Source organism: Haliotis asinina, chromosome 5 (assembly GCF_037392515.1).
Source record: "Haliotis asinina isolate JCU_RB_2024 chromosome 5, JCU_Hal_asi_v2, whole genome shotgun sequence".
In the NCBI taxonomy this organism is placed as follows: domain Eukaryota; kingdom Metazoa; phylum Mollusca; class Gastropoda; order Lepetellida; family Haliotidae; genus Haliotis; species Haliotis asinina.
Window position 1 is genome coordinate 22,559,876 of NC_090284.1, and position 25,057 is coordinate 22,584,932.

At 41.1% G+C, this 25,057-nt stretch overlaps 2 protein-coding genes across 2 annotated transcripts; both read left to right on the forward strand.

Moving 5' to 3' along the window:
* The first annotated feature begins 251 nt into the window (after positions 1-251).
* On the forward strand, positions 252-11,675 carry LOC137283799 (uncharacterized). Its single transcript, XM_067815484.1, has 2 exons — positions 252-2,491; positions 7,749-11,675. The coding sequence occupies exons 1-2, from the start codon at positions 252-254 to the stop codon at positions 10,198-10,200; spliced, it is 4,692 nt and encodes a 1,563-aa protein (XP_067671585.1). The 3' UTR covers positions 10,201-11,675.
* Positions 11,676-18,227: 6,552 nt separating this feature from the next.
* On the forward strand, positions 18,228-22,028 carry LOC137284547 (protein toll-like). Its single transcript, XM_067816390.1, has one exon. It carries the CDS (start codon positions 19,652-19,654, stop codon positions 21,932-21,934), a length of 2,283 nt encoding a protein of 760 aa, XP_067672491.1. The 5' UTR covers positions 18,228-19,651; the 3' UTR covers positions 21,935-22,028.
* Positions 22,029-25,057: the final 3,029 nt, after the last annotated feature.

Consider the following 25,057-nt stretch of genomic DNA (forward strand, 5'->3'; position numbering starts at 1 on the left):
CTGACATATCTACACTGTGTGACCATAGCTGGATATACTGAGATATACTGGTTATATCCTATATCGAAGGTGAATGTGTAGTACTCAGTACAGTAGTACAGTACAATCACATGTTGGTGTTTGGACGATAAGCGTCTGTTGCCCATCATAAGGTTTGGTGAATCAGTTGGAAGCTGTATTTGATTAGGAAACGTTGAAAAACCCAATCATACATAAGTCTTTTAACGTCATCGGTAGGCAGATCCATAGGGATGAGCAGTCTGTACATTGTATTGCTGTCATTCTCTCTGCACATCTGTGTGTCTGGAAGTCCGTGCCCATCTGGATCAACAAGGGAGGTGTCATTAAACAGTAAACTTGGGTCTCCGGAGTTCCCAAATCTATTTTTCATAGGAACTATTTTAAACAGGACAAATCCATATGATAAAGTATATCTGGATTTATCCGAAAATGGTATTACAGATTTGCCGTTTCAAGTATTCAATGACACAATCTTTCAGCGAGTTATTTCATTGAATTTGTCAAAGAATAACCTTACAAGGATATCGGAAGGGTTATTCAATCAGTTCAGATGTCTGAGAATATTAAATTTAGCAGATAATCAACTTAAAATGATTTCAAATGATGCCTTCATTGAACTGGTAAGTCTTGTGGAGCTCATACTCAGGAATAACGATCTGACAAATCTTACATCCGGAATCCTGGGTTCCAGTAAAGAGTACTCAAACCTGAGGAGATTTGATGCTTCTCGGAACAGGATTAGCTTCGTCGGAAACAATGTGTTCCATAAGGATCTAGTATTTCTGAAGGAAGTCGACCTATCTTACAACAACCTAAAGACATTTGAACCATGGCCTTACATTCCAGTTATTTCAGACTATTTCAAAGAACGAATGTTCTTCAGTCTTCGGTTTAACCACATTTCGTGTTTCTCAAATACTATGGGATGGACGATGACCCAGGAACCCAATGTGATTGTAAATCTTGCACACAACAGACTCCGGTACTTCAGGAAGCATCATTTCAGTCAATATTTTGCTGGCCGGATACCAACAATATTTGAACTTGATGTAATGAGATTAATTGTTCGGGACAACCCATGGTTCTGTGATTGTGGGTTTTATTATCTGTTAAAAGAAATTACTAATACGTTCTATTACCACATGGCTGGGAGCTTCATGACCTGCGATGATCCCAGTGAATTCAAAGGATACAATTTTTCATATTTCTTCGATCATCCAGATCAACTGATTTGCAATATCACAGAAAGATGTCCTACCAACTGCAAGTGTCAAGACAGACCTCACGATGGTTACATACTAGTGGACTGCTCCAGTGCTGGAGAATACACCGACTTGCCACAAACTGTGCCCCCAGGACCATTGTTTCTCCAACTGTCTCACAACAAAATCTCGTCATTGTCTCACAGAGATTATCTGCAAAATATCACACGTCTGGATGTGTCGTCAAATAACATTTTACACTTGGAAGATTCCTTTCTTGAGAAAGTACCACATTTGGAATATATTGACATTAGAAATAACAGTTTGAGGACCTTGCCACCCAAAATTCAAACCTTCCGGGTCTCATCAGTCAAGATCAGTGGAAACCCTCTCGTCTGCTCATGTGACACCATTTGGATAAGTGATTGGATACGACGTAATTCTGAGAACATGTCTTCTGACTCCCTAGTCCACCAGTCGTGCTACCATAACGGACATTATTTACGTCTTGTCGATGTGACTTGGAACTCTCTCGTCTGCTATCGAGATATCGCCATAAGTGTTAGTGTGGTGCTTGGAGTGTTGCTTATCATTCTCATTATTTGTACTGTCATCTGCTGCAAACGGAAATACGAGTGTAAAGTGTTGATGTACGACTACTTCCGTGTTCATCCATTTGACCAAGAATCATATGATAATGTAAATGATACTATCAAACAGTACGATGTCTACATATCCCTGGACAGGGAAAACGAAGACATCAGACTGTGGGTGAAAGATAAACGTTTGAAACAACTGGAAAAAAAGAAAAAGTCCCGTCCAGTATACAAAGTGTATTACCCCTGTCGTCAGGACGATTTTGGGGATAGTATAGCAGATCAGATGGTGGAAAATATCAACAAAAGTAGACGAGTTCTTGCTGTTGTAAATAGTTCCTATGTGAACAGCGGCTGGTCCATAGAGGAATTCGACTTTGCTCATCGGCTTATGGAAGAAACTAAATCAGGTCGTCTGCTCGTTTTAATACACGGTGACCTTGACCTGTCTACTGTGATGCAGGAGCCGCTGAAGACCTACCTGAGTAGTCGTCAATGTCTGAATGTATCTGACTGGTTGTTGTGGAGGAAACTAAGATACGAGCTTCCCCAAAGACCTCGAACCAACCCGACGTCTGCGTCAGGGGAGAGTCTCACGAGTGGTTTCAGTAGTATTCACGCCTCCCTGTCCGAGAGTAGTGGAATATCCGAGACCCAGAGAGACAATGAGATGTAGCTTTAGTTAACATGACTTGATAACATTCTTTCTGAAACTGCCGGACAGACTGAAATCAGATGACATCACAGTGCGTGTGCATGTTGTGTCATACATGTTCTGTCTAGGACTAACTGCATGCAAGACATAGAGCGTGTGTTTTCCGACCACATATCGCTGGATACGTTGCGTGTTCATCTGTAACAATGAATGGTTCAGTCTGAGTGTAACAACCACAACGACTAGAGCACACCAGCAGTAGCAACAACAACATCTACAACAAAGCTGGCAATGTTACAATGCAGTGCTGTTAAAACTTGGATATTATCATCTGTTGGAACAACAAAATGTGCTGACACGTGCACAGTACAATTAGTTCCAGGCCTTTTTGCGTGAGATAAAAAATGTTTTACGTACTAAACTGCCGGGGACCAAAACACCCCCTTTCACCCAGGATAGAAGACTGCGAACATGGAGATACTAAGACAGTTTGATCAGAGACGTATTGAATTCTTGTAATGCTGTGCGGTGACAAGGGCTGTTTGTGTTAATATTGACTAATTTAGTAAAACTGTTTACTAAATATTTATAACTTTTGCTGATGATGTTATTAAGTTGAGTTCACCCGACATGATATTGCTGGAGTACTCTGAAAATGGCTCTTAATCAGGGTTGACCAGAGTACACAGATCGTCAGTTCTCGTGCAATGAAAATACTTTAATGCATCAGAAGTAGGACATGGTTTGTAAATATAACTACTTAGTTCATTTTCAACTTGTATCAAGAACTTCTATCAAATACACAGGAAGTTTGTATATAATAGACAATATATGGGTATAATATTGTCTTTTCTGTATGAACCGCGAAAGAAAATATTTGCATAGTATATCTGGTATTCGTAGGAACGTTTTCAAAGTTATTTAAGATAAATAATACAGAAATACATAAAGATGAAAACAACAACCTTCACCGATAACTTTCATCCCAGTATGAAAGAGGACAACAATGTACAAACCACATAATCATAAGTGATCCGTGAAGACTCGGGTTATAATTGACCTTCAGCAACAGGAGACTAAGGGAATCTGGTGGTCCGGATCGCTGACTCGGTTGACACATGCAAGGTAGGTCGATGCCTATGATGTCGGCCGCTGGATTGTATGATCCAGACTTGGTTATTTAGCTGGAATTACGCTAAAAACAAGAAACAACCCAAACCAGTATGTTTGTCAGGTCCATACCCGTGCCCCGTGGGTTTCGTTAGAGTAGTGAATGTCTCAGACCTGTATCCCCTAGGACTTTCCTCTGAGCCAAACCTACATACCGTGATGTAAAGATAACACTGTCCGAAGTGACGTTAAACCACTCACTCACTCACTGACGAAACAAGTTGCTTGACGTCATGGTTTGCGTAGTTAGATGGAACTCCTCTGATACTCATATATGGAAGTAGTGAGCAGGTTTGTTTAGGTTTTGAGCTCTACGCCGGAAGTTACAGATCTCTCTCCAAGGGGAAATTACTCGTTCACTTAGTAACCAAGAAAAAGGTTTAGACATTGGAACACAAGCACAATGTTAGTCGAAGCAGAAGATTTTACAACTGCTTCAAACAATTTCCAAACCCACTTGGTCACGATCAGCCAATGTTTACATGCCTCTGTTACCTGTGTTAAGTACAGTGCTGTTTTAAATATATTTGCAGCACAAACAACAAATGCACCCGTTTAGATGTATTTTTGAAAACACAATACATTAATTTCCTTGAAATAAGAAAAGACCGAGAGAGTATGGAAGTGTGTTAGAGTCACAGTTCAAATGGTTTTACCATATACGTTGAAGATATTTTCATATGCACTGAAGATACTAACATCTGTACAGATTGCATAAAAGCTCATCTTCCTGGATGTTGGGTATCATCTATGCAAACGTTCAACAACCCGTGAAGATCCGGGTTAGAATTAGTCCTCGGGAACCCATACGACTAACGGGGACGGGTCGACAAAGAAGCGACTCGCTGACACGTCATTGTACCCGAATTGCGTAGATCGGTGTTCATGATGTTGATCATTGGAGTTTCTGGATCCGGCTCACTTATTTACAGACCTCTGTCATATAACTGGACTATTGCTGAGTGCATTGTTAAACAACAAACAAAAAAATCCATGTAAAAGTAAAGTATTATCTATGTACAAGAAATGAAAAAAAAAATTCGATTGAAACGTTTCAGTGCTTATTTAATATTGGCAAGTGTGATGTGTTTCATCTTTAAACGTGAAAGTAAGAAAGTACGCAACAATCAGTACAGTTCTTATACCAACCTTGGCAGCAACCGTGTAAAGTGGAATCCTAAACTTGCGGTCATGATGACCTCTTGCAGTCGTCTTCATACATGCGCCGGTGGGGTTCACTCACTAGAAGACCAAGCAGCACATTGTCGTGTCACTAGAACACTGTCCAGTGCTAATGAAAAGTAGGTATTTCAGATACCCTGCAACAGAGGAGCTGGGTAGACAGGCGTCTATTCATTATACGTTGACAATGTCAGGCAGAGTGTTATTGCGTTACGCATTGCTGAAGATGGACATTTGGACACATTATGTAAATTTAGCTGCTGGCAATTGAGATTGAGGGTTCGAATCCCGGATGGGACTCAACATAACGCAAGTACTAGAATCTGTACATTACTGAGAAAGTATTATCTCAAATATAACGTGTCACATCTGGCCACTTGCTAAACGGCATCATGTATTCATGTAAACAGAAGAAAATGTTTATTTGAGTATTACAAGATAAGTTAAGGATCTCTGAGGTTTCAATATGATCCCCACAAAACACCGAGCCTTTAATCACAAAATCATACAATATGTAACTAGAAGACAGGACACATATTTAGTGAGGAAGCTAACGTGAATATGAAGTAAAGTGTAATGTAAGGCATGTTATTGTTGAAAGGGATGTGCACCAGGGCTCTGGTTACCGGCGAACAATGGGTGGTACATACGCCATTATGTAATGCCTTCTGACCTAGGACGCCTGGGATTATTTTGATGTTGAAAGAAGGCGGTATTCAAACAAGGATATTTGCCTTCGTCGAGGGAATACATACAGACAACACGACTCTACTTATTTGAAGGCAATTAAACTCTCGTTCTTCCGGGGTGTGTTCCGAGCTCGACTGCGGCTAATGATGCATGCCTCCTGTTTTCTTAGCAGGGGAGTGTCAACCTGGAAACCATGGCGGACATTACAGCCTGTATGCTTGGGAGACACAGTCTCGGCGTCTGGATGACGTTGTGGGTGACGATGGGGTGATGATAATATGTTTATCATGGTTACAACTTTTACTGGATAGTGCTGTGTTTCACTATTGCTGAATAGTACTGTGGTGGACTGTTGCTGGATAGTACACTGTGCTTGACTATTGGTGGAGAGTACTGTGGTGGAGTATTGCTGGATAGTACACTGTGCTTGTCTATTGGTGGATAATATTGTGTTGGCTTATTGCTGGATAACACTGTGTTGGATTATTGCTAGATAATACTCTGGTTGACTACTGCTGGATAATACTGTGGCTGACAATTGCCATGTAGTACCGTGATTGACTGTTGCTGGATAGCACTGTGGTTAATCATTGCTGGATAATACTGTAGTTGACTATTGCTGGATAGTACTGTGTCTGACTGTTGCTGGATAGTACTGTGTCTGACTATTGCTGGATAGTACTGTGTCTGACTATTGCTGGATACCACTGTTAGCAATGTGAGCCAATTACAGAACGATACGTGCATTACAAGTGTATATGACCTGATGCAATGAATCACAAAGACTGTATTTAGGTCAAGGCAACTACAGGGAATGCCTCCACAACAGCTGGCGTGATGACTAGACTAATTTACATAACTTCGACAGAAACATATAGTTCCATATAACTTGCTAAGGAGATTGAGATAGGAGATTCAGACATGCTGCATTTAGTGCTTCAGCATTGCAGAAAGAGCTGAGGTGAAAAAATGAGACTCGCTGATTGTGAGGCATCGTACAGGGTATGTAATTTTAAGGTCTCGCTCAGTGGCGTCTGCTCATGTGACACCATTTGGATAAGTGATTGAATACGACGTAATTCCCATGTCCCATGATTCCCTGTTCCATTTATGGTATCACAATTGACGTTATTTACGTCTTGTAAATGTGACTTGGAACTCTCTCGTCTGTTATCGAGATATCGCCATAAGTGTTAGTGTGGTGCTCGGAGTGTTGCTTATCATTCTCATTATTTGTACTTCCATCTGCTGCAAACGGAAATACGAGTGTAAAGTGTTGATGTACGACTACTTCCGTGTTCATCCATTTGACCACGCGTCTTGTGATAAGGCATGAAATGGCTGCAAGGGGACGCTCCAAATACGTTCCCTTATGAAGCAGTTTCCTTTTGTTCTTCTCCGGAGAGAAAACCACGATCGCAAAAGTGGTACTTGATGTGTCTGGTAAAATTCATGCTGGACACATGCCACGTGACACATTAGTGGAATCATGCATACACATCTTAGCCGTGATACACCCCATAGATAGATTCAGATTCAATTTACAGCATTCAATAATGATTAATTCACGTCATGATTTTGTATCTCCATTCAGCCTTTAGGACGTGAAGTCTGGAGGCTATGTAGTGCAATATCAGGCAATTCCATGTAAATGCCTCTAGATGAGGGAAAACGTCCTTGGTCCCGATGTTACAACATTGGTGTGATTATAATTAGTGTTTCTTTGTCAACAAACAGGCTCACCATAACGCTAAACCACGGTAAGCTTCATTCACACTGAACTGCTTCTACGTCTTCTGTAGTGAGCCAGGAGAACAATTGTGACACTCTCCGCGTTCTGACTGAGAAATAGCACACTGGTCTTCGTCAATGTGGTTAGACGATAATTAAGAAGCAGTATTTATTTCTTTACATGAGGGGCGGTGGGGTAGCCTAGTGGTTAAAGCATTCGCTTGTCACGCCGAAGACCCGGGTTCGATTCCCCAAATGGGTACAATGTGTGAGGCCCATTTTCTGGTGTCCCCCGCCGTGATATCGCTGGAATATTGCTAAAAGCGGCGTAAAACCAAACTCACTCACTCACTCTTCACATCTTTCAACTCTAGCAAGTGTCCATCCAGCTGATCTCATAGTCCACCTTTCTAAAATTAATTGGAACTCAAGCCTGGGCATCACGGCCAGGAATATCAAATAATTAAGGCGTTCTTCATTCAAGGATAAGATTTGATGATTCTGTGACGTGTATCAAACTGAATTAATTGAATCAAACACCTTGCACTCAGCAGTAAGAAGATCTTTCTTTGTAGATACATTACTTGACAAATTGAAGTGTTGTCTATTTATGTTTGGACGTAACCCTGCAGGAGGATGCACTGGTTCGACTCTTCTGATCAAATGGGCAACTAGTGGCTCCGTAGTCATGGTCAGACAGTGTAGTGTGTTGTTATCAGTCTGTCTGTTTATCTGTGTGCCTGGAAGTCCGTGCCCATCTGGATCAACAAGGGAGGTGTCATTAAACAGTAAACTTGGGTCTCAGGAGTTCCCAAATCTGTTTTTCATAGGAACTATTTTAAACAGGACAAACCCATATGATAAAGTATATCTGGATTTATCCGAAAATGGTATTACAGATTTGTCGTTTCAAGTATTCAACGACACAATCTTTCAAAGAGTTATTTCATTGAATTTGTCAAAGAATAACCTTACAAGGATATCGGAAGGATTATTCAATCAGTTCAAATGTTTGAGAATATTAAATTTAGCAAATAATCAACTTAAAATGATTTCAAATGGCGCCTTCATTGAACTGGTAAGTCTTGTTGAGCTCACACTCAGGAATAACGACCTGACAAATCTTACATCCGGAATTCTGGGTTCCAGTAATGATCTAGAATACTCATACCTGAAGAGATTTGATGCTTCTCGGAATAGGATTAGCTTCGTTGGAAACAATGTGTTCCACAAGCGTCTTATAGCTCTAAAGGAAGTCGACCTATCTTACAACAACCTCAAGACATTTGAACCATGGCCTTATATTCCAATGATATCAAAATACTCAAGTAAGCGAATGTTCTTTAATCTTCAGTTTAACCGTATTTCACGTTTCACAAACACCATGGGATGGACAATGACCCAGGAACCCAATGTGATTGTAAATCTTACGCACAACAGACTCCGGTACTTTAGGACAGAGAATATCAGCCAGTATTTGTCTGGACGCATACCAACAATATTTGAGATAGGTGTTATGGGGATCGTTGTTCGGGACAACCCATGGTTCTGTGATTGTGGCTTTTATTATCTATTGATGCAATTTATCGACACCTTCTATTACACTATGGCTGAGGGCTTCATGACCTGCGATAGTCCCAGTGAGTTCAAGGGATACAATTTTTCATATTTCTTCGATCATCCAGATCAACTGATGTGTAATATCACAGAAAGGTGCCCTACCGACTGCAAGTGTCAAGACAGACCTCACGATGGTTACATACTAGTGGATTGCTCCAGTGCTGGAGAATACACCGACTTGCCACAAACTGTGCCCCCAGGACCATTGTTTCTCCAACTGTCTCACAACAAAATCTCGTCATTGCGTCACAGAGATTATCTGCAAAATATTACACGTCTGGATGTGTCGTCAAATAATATTTTACTCTTGGAAGATTCCTTTCTTGAGAAAATACCAAGTTTGGAATATGTTGATATTAGAAACAACAGGTTAAGGACCTTACCATCCAAAATTCAAACCTTCCGGGTCTCATCAGTCAAGATCAGTGGAAACCCTCTCGTCTGCTCATGTGACACCATTTGGATAAGTGATTGGATACGACGTAATTCTGAGAACATGTCTTCTGAATCTCTTTCACATCACTTGTGCTATCACAATGGACGTTATTTACGTCTTGTCGATGTGACTTGGAAGTCTCTACTTTGCTATCGAGATATCGCCATAAGTGTTAGTGTGGTGCTCGGAGTGTTGCTTATCATACTCATTATTTGTACTGTCATCTGCTGCAAACGGAAATACGAGTGTAAAGTGTTGATGTACGACTACTTCCGTGTTCATCCATTTGACCAAGAATCATATGATAATGTAAATGATACTATCAAACAGTACGATGTCTACATATCCCTGGACAGGGAAAACGAAGACATCAGACTGTGGGTGAAAGATAAACTTTTGAAACAACTGGAAAAAAAGAAAAAGTCCCGTCCAGTATACAAAGTGTATTACCCCTGTCGTCAGGACGATTTTGGGGATAGTATAGCAGATCAGATGGTGGAAAACATCAACAAAAGTAGACGAGTTCTTGCTGTTGTAAATAGTTCCTATGTGAACAGCGGCTGGTCCATAGAGGAATTCGACTTTGCTCATCGGCTTATGGAAGAAACTAAATCAGGTCGTCTGCTCGTTTTAATACACGGTGACCTTGACCTGTCTACTGTGATGCAGGAGCCACTGAAAACATACCTGAGTAGTCGTCAATGTCTGAATGTATCTGACCGGTTGTTGTGGAGGAAACTAAGATACGAGCTTCCCCAAAGACCTCGAACCAACCCGACCTCTGCGTCAGGGGAGAGTCTCACGAGTGGTTTCAGTAGTTTTAACGGCTCTCTGTCCGAGAGTAGTGGAATATACCAGATTGGCACTCCCGATTTGGTGATGACAAGTGTGATGTAGCTCAACTGAATTTGTATTGATAATTGTTTTTTTCTGAAACTGTGATTGTGTGAGCATGTGAGTATGTACCATCAACGAGAGTATTATATTTTTATGAGGGTAAGTCCCATCCGTGGCGATATGGCTGACATATTGCTAATGTGGCGTACAGTGTTAACTCAGTCATTCCATTCCACGAAGGAAGCAAATGGAAAGTAAGAGGTTTTCCAATATTGATTCCTGATGGATCTCTTCTCGGTCGTCGTAGATGGCATCAGTGTATATGTTACCACTTGATTTCAGAAACCCGTGAAGGTCCCGGGGTAGAATAGGCCTTCAGCAACCCATGCTTGCCATAAAAGGTGACTATGCTTGTCGTAAGAGGCGACTGACGGGATCGAGTGGTCAGACTAGCTGACGTGGTTGACACATGTCATCGGTTCCCAATTGCGCAGATTGATGCTCATGTTGTTGATCACTGGATTGTCTGGTCCAGACTCGATTATTTACAGACCGTCGCCATATGGCTGGAATATTGCTAAGTACGACGTAAAACTAAACTAACTCACTCACTCACTCACTGACTTGATTTCAGAAATTCTTGTTTTAAGGTTATCTTCAATTTATCTTGTAGCATTTTGATATATGAGTCACGCCATTGTGCTTGGAAATCAGTGCTTGTGACAAGAATGGGTTTTTTTTGCAGTTCACATCCTGTTCATTGTTACGCATGACTTAATGATCACACCAGGGGGCATGTCCCCCGCAAGCTCTCAAGCTACAAGATACAGTGGGACTATTATTTAATTCTACAGCCCGTGACGATACAGCGGGATTCTTGTTTACTTCTTCACCATGTCTGATCAGTGTTAGAAGAGGGAAGCGCGAATCTTGTGAGTTTACCTTTACTGCATGCTGGCCCTATCTGACGTTCACAGAAGACACAGGAAGGGACATGCGTCGTTAGAACTATTTCTAACAGCTAGGATGCTCGTCAGGCTGGAGACCCGGGTTCGTTTCCCCACAAAGGTACAACGTGAAGCCCATTTCAGGTATCCCCGCTGTGATGAAGCTGGTTTATTGCTAAAAGCGGCGTAGAACATAACCCACACACGTTGAATCTGTATATAACGTATATGGGCCTGTCGTAGACTAACGCTGAATGTATGCATTTATCATGAAAACAAATAACTCCATTTAGACTGAAAACGAGCCCTTGTGAAATGTACCTGAGAACCTGAGGGAAATCTAGTGTGGCCTCGCATTGGAGAAGGATGTGGCGAAAGGGAAAAAATATGTGATTTGGGGACTTTGAAATAGGCTAGGCCCTCCCTTTGAGTTGAAAGATCTCAATGTGAATTTTAGAATTAATAAATAAACACTACTTATATATACACGGGGGACGGTAAGTATATTTACTAGTATCTCACTGCGTTATTACAGAATGTACGCTGATCTGTGACCATTAATGGTGCAATAAAGTATGTTTTGTTTTTTGTTGTTGTTTCTTTCTTTCTTTGTGTGTGTGTGTGTGTGTGTGTGTGTGTGTGTGTGAGAGAGAGAGAGAGAGAGAGAGGGGGGGGAGGGAGAGATTGTGTTGGATTGTCAAACGGTTTAAACGTTAAAACGCCACGGACTCGGGTTCGTTTCCACTCAATGGTACAATGTGTAAAGTCCATTTCTGGTGTCCGCCGCTGCGATGTTGCTGGAGTGTGTATATGTATTTTTTATGGAAACAAATGACTCCATTGAAATTGAGAATGAGCACCTGAACCGGAGAACCAGAGAAATCTTGTGCGACTTCATTTGGGCTTATGCAGGATCTTGCGGAAGGCAAAATATTGTGACATAGGGTCTGTAGAATAGAATAAGGCCCCTCTTTGAGTTGGATCTCGATGTTTTATATTGTGTGAATTTTAGAATTTTGAATCAACTCAGCATTCAGCAGTATTCTAGGTAAGTGACGGTGGGTCGTAAGCATAGCAATATTGCACAGTACATACAGACCTGTGACCATTAATGATGCAATCCTGTTCACATCCTGTTAACAGTTACGTATTACTTAAAGATCACACGGAGGCGCATACCAATGTTCCCACGAGCTGTTAAGTTAGAAGATACATTGGGACTATTGTATATTCTCTTGCTTTTTCCTGCAAGTTATGAACGAAGCAGTTTCAGTGAATCATATTTGTTCATGTGAAGTTCATTCATACGGCTCCAGAGTACCGCAGGCCCCTATGTCTGTGTGCGGTGTGTGCGCGCGTGTGTACGGTGTGTGCGTGTGTGTGTGTGTGAGAGAGAGGTGGAGGGATGGGGTGTTTTGGTGGGTAGAGAGGACTTTTGTACTGACACTTCAGCAATCAGTATAGTCTCAAACCAAAAACATACACAACCTTGAGGATAGTAGAGCGTGATTCACGACACACAACCATACCTGTTTATTGCACAGAAATATTCTTCGCGAATCGGAGAAATTCTGTTTTTCTATTTATAAAAGTAACGTTTGGCATTTTTGTGGTAAAATATATGCAAGATAGAATAACCGAGGTACATTCCACAGAAGTGGCCTTCTGTTCCTAGCGAAAACAAAGAAACTGTAGGAACTTTTTCAAATTATGAAGTAATACATGAAAAAGTCTGGCAGACTGCCACTTGCAGTGCCGTATTGGAGCGTCACAAATCAGTGTTGAGAACCCCCAACTTCCCATTTTAGAAATTCAGAAGCCAGAGTGGACCAGTAAACCCTACGGCGCTGCGCTTTACAGCGAGGCCAATTTTGAACGGAACTCTACCGAGCGCAAGGCATCGGGAGTTCCACGCTTATGGAACGTGTACCAAACGGGACAGCTTGACTGGACAGATCAGCCGGAATTTATCAGCGATCAATGTTCAGAAGTGTCAACCAGACACACGCTCCGTAAGAGACTGTGATACATGCTCATATAAACCGTCCTTTCACCTCGAATTTTCTAAAATGCTGTCGTCATTAATGTGTTCGTTTTTAAATCAGTCCTGGAGAAATATGCATATTTAGTCATCTCATACGAAAGTTGATATTTGTATCTTAAATGTGGTACACTTACGTCAACATCTTTATACATTATTTGGGCGGAATGCAGATTATAAATCAAACGACAATATCCACTGTTCGGATATATTCGGCAGTTTCCGTTGTAGAGACCGGTGTTGATCCGCATGTGCTCCCGTTGAAAAAGGATCCCTCCCTATTTATTCAATGCGTGAAAACGTAACTTTTGCGAACGAACATTGTCATATACTTCAATTGTAATTAAAAGCAACTGGTTTAAAGGAAACATTTCAGTTATGTCACATATTATATAAGATATGGAACATAACACTATTACAAACAGAATACAACATTGCATTTAAGTGATTCTTTTAGCGTATTCGATCTTTCAATTTTTTAAGACTGAGTGAGTTAGTTTTACGCCACATTTAGCAATATTCCAGCTATATGGCAGTGGTCAGTAAAAAAATCGAGTCTGGGCCAGACAATCCAGCAAGCAGCAGCATGAGCATCGATATGCGCAATGGGGATACGATGACACGTGGTCAACCAAGTCAGTGAGTCAGTACAGTACACGACCAGGAGCTTGAATAATGGTTCTTGGAGTTATGTTTTTAGACTGGGTCTTTAAAAGAGTAGATTAAATGGGTACTGGGTGGACACAGCATATATCCTTGTCCCAACTGCGTTAAACTGCTCAATTGTTGATTGTTATGAATCAGGGACGCAGTACTCACCCCCCCCCCCCCTCCCCCCATTGTGAAAACAACAGCACCAAACAGATAATACAATAAGAATGTGTGATCATATCCGACAAAAAATGTCACAGAAAATACCCTTTAGCAAGTACAGACAAAAATATCTTAAACAAGCTGATGCCGTTGTAGCTTCTGGTCTGCAGCTTTGACCGAATGAGTGAGTTTAATTTTATGCCACGTTTAGCAATATTCTAGTAATATCACGCGAGGGACACCAGAAATGGGTGTCACACATTGTACCCAAGCGGGAATCGAACTCGGGTTCTCGATGTAACGGGCGGACACATAGCGTACCCCACCGCCCCAGCTTTAAATGGAATATCATCCAGTACCAAAAAAAATAAAATCCCAGCTCTTTTTCCGGGACTGGTGTTAATGTCGTTTCTGTCTTAATGATGAATAATAATGATAAGCTGGTGTATGTATCAGTCTGTTAAACAAATGCATCAAACAAGGTCAATGCAACTCTGTACTCGCTGTCAAGTCTAGATTACAACCATATTTCTTGAATGAGTTGCTTGAAATAATTTTTGCTATACTTAAAGGTCACATGCAACGTAAAATACAATTTTGCAGATTCTGACACCTTCGGTATGCAGTTACCGAAACAAATCATCAACCTATAAAGCTGAAAAATATGCGATGAAAAAGAAAGCCCGCGAGTTGAAACGACTGGGGGAAAAAGTGGTTTCAACAACTGTGCTGCGCCCATAACATGCACAGTGAATAGGTTCGCGGAGCTTGAAACAGTATGCATGCCCGGAGTATGAGGTCGTGAGCAGTAGTCTAATCTTGGTTATGTACACAAACAAGTAAATAATCTACTCGTTACATAAAAAAACTTGTTGATCGCGTTAAGCAGCCTCTGTCACAGAGGAAGCTCAATGCCTGGTTTATTGACACCTATATGTCTGCCTGTCTGTCTGCTAAAGACAATATGCAATACACAGCTTCAGTCACTGACCACATGCATTTTGAACTTAACACCTATCAGGCTATACGCCATGAACAAAATAAATTGGTTTATGACTCAGGCACCCGAGTCCTGTCTCTGCGGCATTATGCACTTAGACAGGTGTGACACTTGTAAACATGACATGTTTTTATGTCTGTGGGTTGCAAACAAACTACATCAATTTTATTCGGATGACTGGATCTGACGGAAACTGGTGCAAACTCTTGTCAGTTTCAAGTCCTGTTTTGTACTTGGACGAATGACATCACCATCTCCACTGAGATGACTTTGATTAGATCAAACGCAAATTCAGGTAACATGTATTTACCAAACCCAACATATCTATATACATTCTTAATGGATAACAACTTCTAGTGCATATGGTTATGTTTGACAACGATATATGAATCCATACTGAAACGACGCATCAAGTACAATAAAAGAAGTTGTTATCCATAAAGAATCTTACTTTCTTGTGACTCGCGATACTTCTAAAATACTCATCCAACAGATCATCTTTCTTTACACACAATGAGCCCTCACCGTATCAGCAAATGAACCAGCCAATCGGAATCCGTCCTTAAACTTGAGTGCATCCCCATCCGCTGTGACTGGGTTCGGTCTCCCGAGGGCTTCGTTTCGAGAGAAGTAAGCCCAAGTACAAAATATTGCACTTTTGAATCGCGATTGTACGCTTATAATCTTGTTTATTTATTTTTTTACAAACAGCAATGTATATTATATGTCATGAATAAGTGATAATTGTATTTTAATTATGTTTGATTTTTTGGTTGCATGTGACCTTTAACAACTTTTAGAAATTATCATTGAACCATTTATTACTCTAGAGACATGTCCAAGTCTACTGCTAGACACATACTAGATGATCCTGCGCACTAAACGCATTTGTGACAAGAGAGGCGGTAAAACGAATTGGGCGAGTACACTTGGCTGCTACAGGTAGCTTGGCGATTATGCACGTGCAATACATGCTAACCGTGACATGAAATCAACACCGCTACTGATTAACACCTGTCTCGCTACTGTTTTACACCTGTCTCAATACTGTTAAACAGATTTCAGTTGTAGTAAAAAATGTCCAAGTTAGGAAAACATGGGCAAATAGTTCATTCTCAGACAAGGGAGATAGCATACAATGTTATCATGTATATTGACAAAAATTGTGCAACCAAAGCAGATTCTCTTTCACAAATTCTCTTTCGCATATTCCTTCGAATGAGAAGACTGCAATTTCAGGCATAAGATACTGATATTCCACGCTAACCTTTAGTTAAGACGAAGACAAATAGATGATTGGAGCATTGACAAGCATTTTAGATATTCAACAATTTTGTTTAAAAAAACCCAGGAAAATGTCATTTGCTTTGTGAAATGGATCGGTGGTCCTAAACATATTTGCTCAGTATACTGTGTTGATTCAATTCGTTGGGATTGCACCTGTTCCCAAATCGAGTGTTCAATAACAATTCATGGGTGCAACGCACGGGGAACATGAACTTCTCGATATTTATCAGACAACCTGTCTCCCTCTTGTTTCAAGTGGATCGTTCTGTGGGGCGTTCCCAAGTATGCAAATTGGGGTCATTTGTCAGGTCGTGGATCATCTTATGTGTGTTTACCAGTAGGAATACACGTGTTTTACAGAACAATCACCATTCAGGATGAGGAATGATAAACATACGGTGTACATTTGGATTAGCAGTAGATTTAACCCACGCTAATCAACAGTCCGGGAGACCAGTTAAATACACAGACGCTAAGGCAAGGTTAAATGTTATTCAAATACCCTCTTTCCTATGCACATCGCATAGGCACTAAGAATATATAATTTTGATGAAAGCATATATCTCCATTAAAACTGAAAAGATGCCACAGAGAGGTGGAAGATTCGGAGCCAGCGCAACATTATACTGACGCTAAGTCTCTGCGTATATAATTTAACTGTAGCAAATAAACCCAAATAAATTGAAAAGGAGCTAGTTTTGCTTCATCTAGGGCTATAGCATTGAGGAGAGGGCTTAGCAGCAGGGAAAGCACGGTGGTTCAGGGACTATATGAGACAGACTTGTGCAACATCAGAGAGTAGTTCTGTCCTTTATAGATGCAAGTAAAGACAAGCGGTGGAAGGAACTCAGTCTGTTATTTATAAATTTGTTTTAGAAATTAATTATTAACCATTAATTATTATCTTCGAGGCGTGTGCAACTCTACCTTCAGAGCTTTTTCCCTCAGAGAATCGGTTAGGTTGAAGGGGGAATGATATGGTTCAGTGACTGGGAGACAGACTGGCGCATACACGAAGACTCATCACACACCCAGCTACAAAGAAGTTGACTCCAGCTGTACTAGACTACCATCAAAACTCTGAAACAAACATTTTTTACAGATAAAACAGTTTCTAAATTATTTCATAAATTGTCATAAAAATGAGGCTTAACACGTACCTTCTTCGTTTTCAGAAACTGTGGTAATCTAGACTTGCCACATGTTGTGTTCTTTCAAGAGCTGCATTGGGTATATTTGCTTCAGGGTCTGCACGACAGACAGTTGTTGGACATGACACATACTAGTATGTCTTAAAATGCCCGAAAACATTTTCCTAATGCCAAAATATATTCATCTTAAGAACACACACTAGTACACTTATAGAAAAAAAATCACTTGTTTTATGTTTCTCGGTACATTAGCTTCAAAGTTGTTGTCTTTGTAACTGAGTTGAATACTTATTCGTACATGCTTCCCGGTCGATCCTGTGCATAATTTGAAAGTAAGTGAACAGGCTGAATGACGCAACTCCTTCATTGTCGCTTGCACAATGACATATAAAACAATTCTTATAACTAGTACACAGTAGTGACATAATCCATTGTGAAACTGAACAGCGATTCCCAAACTGCTCTTTCACGTTTGACTGCGATGAGAAACAGGTGTTGGCTGGCCTCACTGTCAACGCGAAGAGCGTGTTGTACGCTGTAGAGAGCGGGGAGGAAGCCGGATCATGCATATTTCTGTACGAATCCGCCATCTCCATAAATACACGACTTAAGCAAAACAGTCTAGCCACAGGACATGAATTAAAATGAGGAACATGGTCATGCTTTATTGCTTGACAGCTTTGTAATATACGCATGAATTACTCCGCGTTTTCAATGTTCTATTTTTACCTCGATTTGACATTTGTTTTACGTTGCTAGCCTCGCCAGACAGAGAGGGCGTGTTTCACTTGTTCTCAGACCGGGAACGCCAAGTCTCAGCAACCGCGCTGTCGAAGATCATGTGAGCGAGGATAAGTACTTCGGGACACTGAATCCAACTTATTCAACCTACGTAGCTGTAGATGCATCTGTTTTAATTTCAAGCGATTTTTTATGGACTTTTGATATTTTTAGTCACGTGTACTTTTTACCTGCATATGGGATGGATATTTGCGGAGATGTGATCCGATGTTTCACACTCGGTGTGTGCAAAGACGTGTAGGACTGTGCTGAAGTGTGCAAGCTTGTGAACTGAGTGCCTGCTGAAGTCATTTTACAGTATGTAACTTGGAAAACAAGCCGTACTTCTGGATTACCCGTCGGGAAATGGCAACTCTACAATAACGAGCCAACATGCGCCAGGAAGATTTTGTGGTATTTTCTGATATACTAGTTTGGTTTAAACATAGTCACACAACAGAACAGGGATCAGCGGAACCGAGCGATCGTGTTCTCCAGTGAATTAGTTTTCAAGCAGTTCTCGCAAAGGGCATGATGCCCTAGAAGAGGTATCGCTTGGTGCTACCCCTGACATTAGAGGGCACGGGAGGGGTGCACATATTCCCCTACCATGCTCGCGGGGTTTATCTGTGTTTACCGTTAGGAGTGGCTGCGCAGAGAGAGGTGGATGCAATGATCCGACTTTTGACTTCAAAGGTCGCCCATGAATTATTGAATCGGGTGTTTAGACAAGAATTAATACTTGGCTTGTTGCAACATTTTCGGTGAATATAACCTTGAGTTTCACTCAGTGGGATGACAGTGGAACAGTTTGCGCAGCCAGAAGTAATACCACACAGGATCTGCTTGTGAATGCTAACGCCTGACTTCTGATGTTAAGTTATCAGTGTATACGAACACATGGGAATATTCATGGAGTAACTTGACTGGTCATCCTCCGGTGAAGTTCATTCGCACTTTCATAAAAAAACTGGACTTAACCCTGCTGTGAGGAGGAATTTAATCCATCATAAAATTATATCACAGTTTGTACAACACACCGACAGAGACTATACCTGTGCGTTGCTACAGTGAGTATTGATCACAACGGCCGTAGAAAAAGTGTTTTCTAAGTACTGTAACAAGGGCACTTATCAACAGGGCAGCTGCATGCATGTTGTGCAAACATTAGTACCTCAGAGTCAGTTGTAACGAGTCACGCAAGCCAAGCTTCTGATTACACCTTTACAATAATGGTTACTTATGCTGCCTAGTATTTATGTTTGTAGCATGTCACAAGCAATAATTCAGGAAGCGGAGTCTAAGTCCCATGGCGGACAGTAATAAGGAACAGTGAGGACTGACACCTGTAGCTGAGTCACCGTTGTGCATAGCCATTATGTATGCGTAAGTCGGACAAGAGCCGCAACCTTTCTCGTCTGTGATAAAACCATGGTGAATTATTTCTGTGGCTGCTCATTCCAGGAAATTGTAAACTGATAAAGTTATATATATGAGAATGGGAAGGTGTATCGCCACGATTGCAGTGTATTCAGCGCTGCTGGCGACGTGGCTCACCGTTGTTGTGTGTGGGACCTCCTGTCCATCTCAGTCTATAACTATCAAACTAAATGGAAAACTTGGTACCCCGGATTTTCCAAGTTTAGACCATCTTCTTAATATTTCGTCAAAGGAAAGCTCAACGTCTGTGGGTATTGATTTGAATTTGTCCGAAAATTCAATTGTAACGTTGTCCTCTCACACATTTGCTGATGTCATTTTTCAAAGAGTCACATCATTGGATCTGTCAGGTAACAACTTGTTAGAGATCTCAAAAGAATTGTTCAAGAACATGAAATGTTTGAAAAGATTGAATTTAGCTGCTAATAACTTTCAGACCATCGCAAGTGATGCATTTCATTATTTAGAAAATTTGGAGGTACTGAGCTTGAAAGATAATTACATGACAGAACTCCCATCTGGAATACTGGATTGCGGATCGCTAACGTCCAGACTGAAAATATTTGACGCTTCAAGGAACAGAATCACTACCATTGGAGTCGAGGTATTCCACAGGGGATTGGTGTCTCTGAAAGAAGTGAATCTGTCCTATAATCGCCTGAGGACGTTTGAGCCATGGCCATACATACCCGATATCCCAGTGTCAAGAGCACTGCGGTTCAACCTTCAGCATAATGATATATCTCGATTGACCAACAACCTCAGATGGATAAAGACAAGGGAATTTCGCGGTAGTGTAGATCTTAGATATAACAGCTTCCGGCACTTCAGGAGGGAACAGTTCAGTCAATACCTGGATGGGGCTGACCCCACTGCTTTCGATATTGGGACGATGTATCTTAATCTCCGTGACAATCCATGGTTCTGTGATTGTGGATTTCATTATGCTGTCAAAATAGCTACTGAAACTTTTCTTCTTGAAGCAGCTCTTAACTACTTTCAGTGTGATGCTCCTGGTGAATTCAAAGGAAAATATTTTTCATATTTCTTTGATCATCCAGATCAACTGATTTGTAATATCACAGAAAGATGTCCTCTTGACTGCAAGTGTCAAGACAGACCTCACGATGGTTACATACTAGTGGACTGCTCCAGTGCTGGAGAATACACCGACTTGCCACAAACTGTGCCCCCAGGGCCATTGTTTCTCCAACTGTCTCACAACAAAATCTCGTCATTGCGTCACAGAGATTATCTGCAAAATATTACACGTCTGGATGTGTCGTCAAATACTATTTTACTCTTGGAAGATTCCTTTCTTGAGAAAATACCACATTTGGAATATGTTGATATTAGAAACAACAGTTTAAGAACCTTACCACCCAAAATTCAAACTTTCCGGGACTCATCAGTCAAGTTCAGTGGAAACCCTCTCGTCTGCTCATGTGACACCATTTGGATAAGTGATTGGATACGACGTAATTCTGAGAACATGTCTTCTGAATCTCTTTCCCATCACATGTGCTATCACAATGGACGTTATTTACGTCTTTTCGATGTGACTTGGAACTCTCTACTCTGCTATCGAGATATCGCCATAAGTGTTAGTGTGGTGCTTGGAGTGTTGCTTATCATACTCATTATTTGTACTGTCATCTGCTGCAAACGGAAATACGAGTGTAAAGTGTTGATGTACGACTACTTCCGTGTTCATCCATTTGACCATGCGTCTTGTGACAAAGCAGACGATGCAACTAAAAGACATGATGTCTACATATCCCTTGATAGACAAAACGAAGACATCAGACTGTGGGTGAAAGATAAACTTTTGAAACAACTGGAAAAGAAGAAAAAGTCCCGTCCAGTTTACAAGGTGTATTACCCCTGTCGTCAGGACGATTTTGGGGATAGTATAGCAGATCAGATGGTGGAAAACATCAATAAAAGTAGACGAGTTCTTGCTGTTGTAAATAGTTCCTATGTGAAAAACGGCTGGTCCATAGAAGAATTCGACTTTGCTCATCGTCTTATGGAAGAAACTAAATCAGGTCGTCTGCTCGTTTTAATACACGGTGACCTTGACCTCTCAACTGTGACGCAGGAGCCGCTGAAAACATACCTGAGTAGTCGTCAATGTCTGAATGTATCTGACCGGTGGTTATGGAGGAAACTAAGATACGAACTTCCCCAAAGACCTCGAACCAACCCGACGTCTGCTTCAAGAGAGAGTCTCACGAGTGGTTTCAGTAGTATTCACGCCTCCCTGTCCGAGAGTAGTGGAATATCCGAGAACCAGTTGGACAATCCCGATTTTGTGACGACCGGTGTGGTGTAGCTATAGTGAAATTGACTTGAATGCTGCTTCGTAGTTGATACTAATCTGTGTGCGGTAAGAATGGTGTGGAATAAACGGGGCATTTTTTACACTCTCTTGTACTATTTGTCATCAGTTGCTATTGGGAGACAAAGATGCATGAGGTGATGATTAGTGTGATCGAAAGTCCGTCAATAAATTGTTTGAGAGGCATTTTAAAAGTTGTAAAGATGAAGTTAAACCAAGCTGTATCGATAGTCATTCTTTAATGTCATTAGTGCCTTTGTTTCCGTGTAGGTACTAACGCCGTTTTCAAGCCAGTGCTTGCCGAAACATCGCAGCCATTGCAGTAAAGACATTGACTATCCATACAACTAAGCCAGGCAATGCATTGTATCGGGGTGTTACTATACGTAACAAGTTATTTTGTGGGAATACATGTACAACCTCTTAAGAATTTACAACACGATGTTTCTGGGTTACTTCTTGAACCTTCATGTGATGATTGAGTTGATGAAGTGACGATGAGTAGTCAAGAAACGTCGTGTTGTAAATACTGAAGAAGCTGTAAATTCATGTTATTAGTTGTTGTGTTGCCTTCTAAATGTCCACCAAGCATCTGTGTTACTATACGTATTCGCATACACGAAAGGGCATATTTTGTATGCACCTTTTAACAAAATGGCGACAATATCACGACTACTGACATCTGAAATATACGAATAGTTATTATTCATCTATATAGTCATCTATGATTCTGATACTACTACATCATTAGCCATAAGATCCCATCTGCGCTGTAGTCACACTAAAAAATCTTCATGTTTTTCCAGAGGCATCCTTTTCACTGCCAATGTATTTACCAGTCGTGAGGCAAGGACATTCCTCCTCACCAATGCAACTACGCATGCGTGAAGTGGCTGGACGATTTTATCAAATAACACTCACCAGACAGATGCAGATACATTTATAAAGGACTTATGTGGCACATTTAGATTTATACACAATAGCAGGTGCTGTTGAATACCTCATCTCCAATACATCACAGCAATATTTCACCAGAGACTCCAGGAGATTGGCAACCACCTCAAGTTGACAGCACCTGAGGACGTCATTCGTAACTACTCGGGTCATTCCGGAAAGCCGGAAACCTTCTTGCAGGTTACGGAAAGAGGCGAGTAGTTACGATTGCTGAGGACGTCATTTCATTTAGTATGGCGTCGTCATGTGTGTTGTTTGCCTGCGATCACCTGGGTCGCCACTGTCTGAAGGCATCACCTGTTGCACCCTTAGGGTAACATAGTAAGGGGTTAATACCAGGCCCAGGCTTCTGATAAATGGCAAATGGAAACTCACACATAACCATTCCCAACCCCCTACCCCACCCACCTTCTCATGGGACGTAACTCATAAAGGAAAACACGATATGAGCTTGTTTACTGTAGAGTTACGTCCCTTGTTGTGTTACACGATATGACAATTTCCCATTCTTCAATGGACTGGCGAAAAGAGAACTTTCATGCAATAACTTCTAAATATTTCCACTTTCGGGACTTATACACTCAGACAGGTACACCTCAATCACTAACACGCGGTTCTAGCCGAGAGCCGCCATGCTGTCCAACACAATCGGCTAAAGCACTCCCACTCACACAGTACATGTAAATGCATACTGACCCCATGTTTGCTTGCCTGTCTTTTAACCAGTTAATGCTTGCAGCGTCTGCTAGTGAATCCGTTTCTCTATGTATTTTCATCAACATATTCACAATCATGTCATATCGGTCATTTGTCTGAATACATGTGTATGGATTGCCCTTATCAATGGCTACAAGGGTTAATGTATCTCTAGATGCTGCATGCACAGGTGCAGAGTGACAAATCGAATTATGGTATGGGAAGCTTTCTGCAAGACTGCACTCATGGAATAGTTGAGCTGAACAGAAACTCGTTTTCCTGTATTATTAAAGCTGTGCCACTGTAGCAATACATAGCTTTGGCAACATTCAACAACAATGGGGATATTAGGATCCAAGGGCAAAAGTGGCATGACTAGTAGTGGAACATTATAATGCTTATCCTATCCTTTAGCCTTGTTGGCCATTGTTTAGATGTCAAAGCACCTCCTTTAGAGGTATTTCTTAGTAGAGCCAGGATCTGCTGATACATTGTTTGAATCCAAAGCTCTACCTGCTTATGATCCTTGGTTTGCCTGCACCATGCCCTAGTGGGTATCCCGGAAGAGTTCTGACACTGGTCTTCATCCAGCGCTTAGATGACACTTTGTGACATAACTGGAACATTATTCAAAGCAGATTTAAGATAAAATCTCCTCTTCCAAACTGGTCATGCACACTATTTTCTGTTAAAAGATCAATTGTCTTCTGTGTGTTGGTGTGTGCAAGAAGGAAGATGTCAAACTTTACATGTGTAAAAAAGTATCACAACACAGATTCTTAACACCCATTTATGCATTAGTATAAGTTGTGTCAGAGGGGTTAATGGTTAAAGTGTCTGATGGGGTGAGACTGCCCATATCAGTACAATGTATGAAGCACATTTCTGGTGTTTCCCACTTTGATATGGCTGGAATATTGCTAAAAGCAGTGTAAAACCATAGTTAGTCAAAAAAATTGCTCAAAATAAAATTTGTTTGTTTTGCACCCTTTGGAAGCACCTTAAGTTGATTAGGCATGCAAGTGCGAGCATCATGTGAGATGTGTGTACCGGTCATTTAGCAAATAGCAAGTTTCAGTAAACCTTTCTTACATAACTGGGAAAATCAATTGATTTCATTGTTTATAAGCAACCTTGGGGCCTCCTCAGCTGACCACTGCTAAGGTGACAAGTTATTCCTATGTTAAATGATGGCATGTCTTTGAGGGCTTTTGCAATATGTGTTAGTGTCATCCAGTGACTATCAGTCAATTCACCAGAAAACGTCAGCAAACAAGTGATATCAAGGATCATCAGTGTCCTGGTGGAACACAAATGACAACCCCTAGCGAGCCTGAGGATACTCAGAATCACAAGAGCTCACCCGTTCACGTCTAGTGGTGTGCTTAAACAGAATAGCTTCCATGTTGTAGTTTATCCAACAGAATGTTCTAAATCACCAAAAATGTTGAAACTATTAAAAAAAAA

What these genes read in the sequence shown, in the direction of transcription:
- LOC137283799 (XM_067815484.1), top strand. Translation starts at nt 252, where the DNA reads ATGAGCAGTCTGTACATTGTATTGCTGTCATTCTCTCTGCACATCTGT. An exon ending in ACCCAGAGAGACAATGAGAT is followed by an intron (nt 2,492 to 7,748) that starts GTAGCTTTAGTT and finishes GATTTGATGATT; the next exon opens with CTGTGACGTGTATCAAACTG.
- LOC137284547 (XM_067816390.1), top strand. Translation starts at nt 19,652, where the DNA reads ATGAGAATGGGAAGGTGTATCGCCACGATTGCAGTGTATTCAGCGCTG.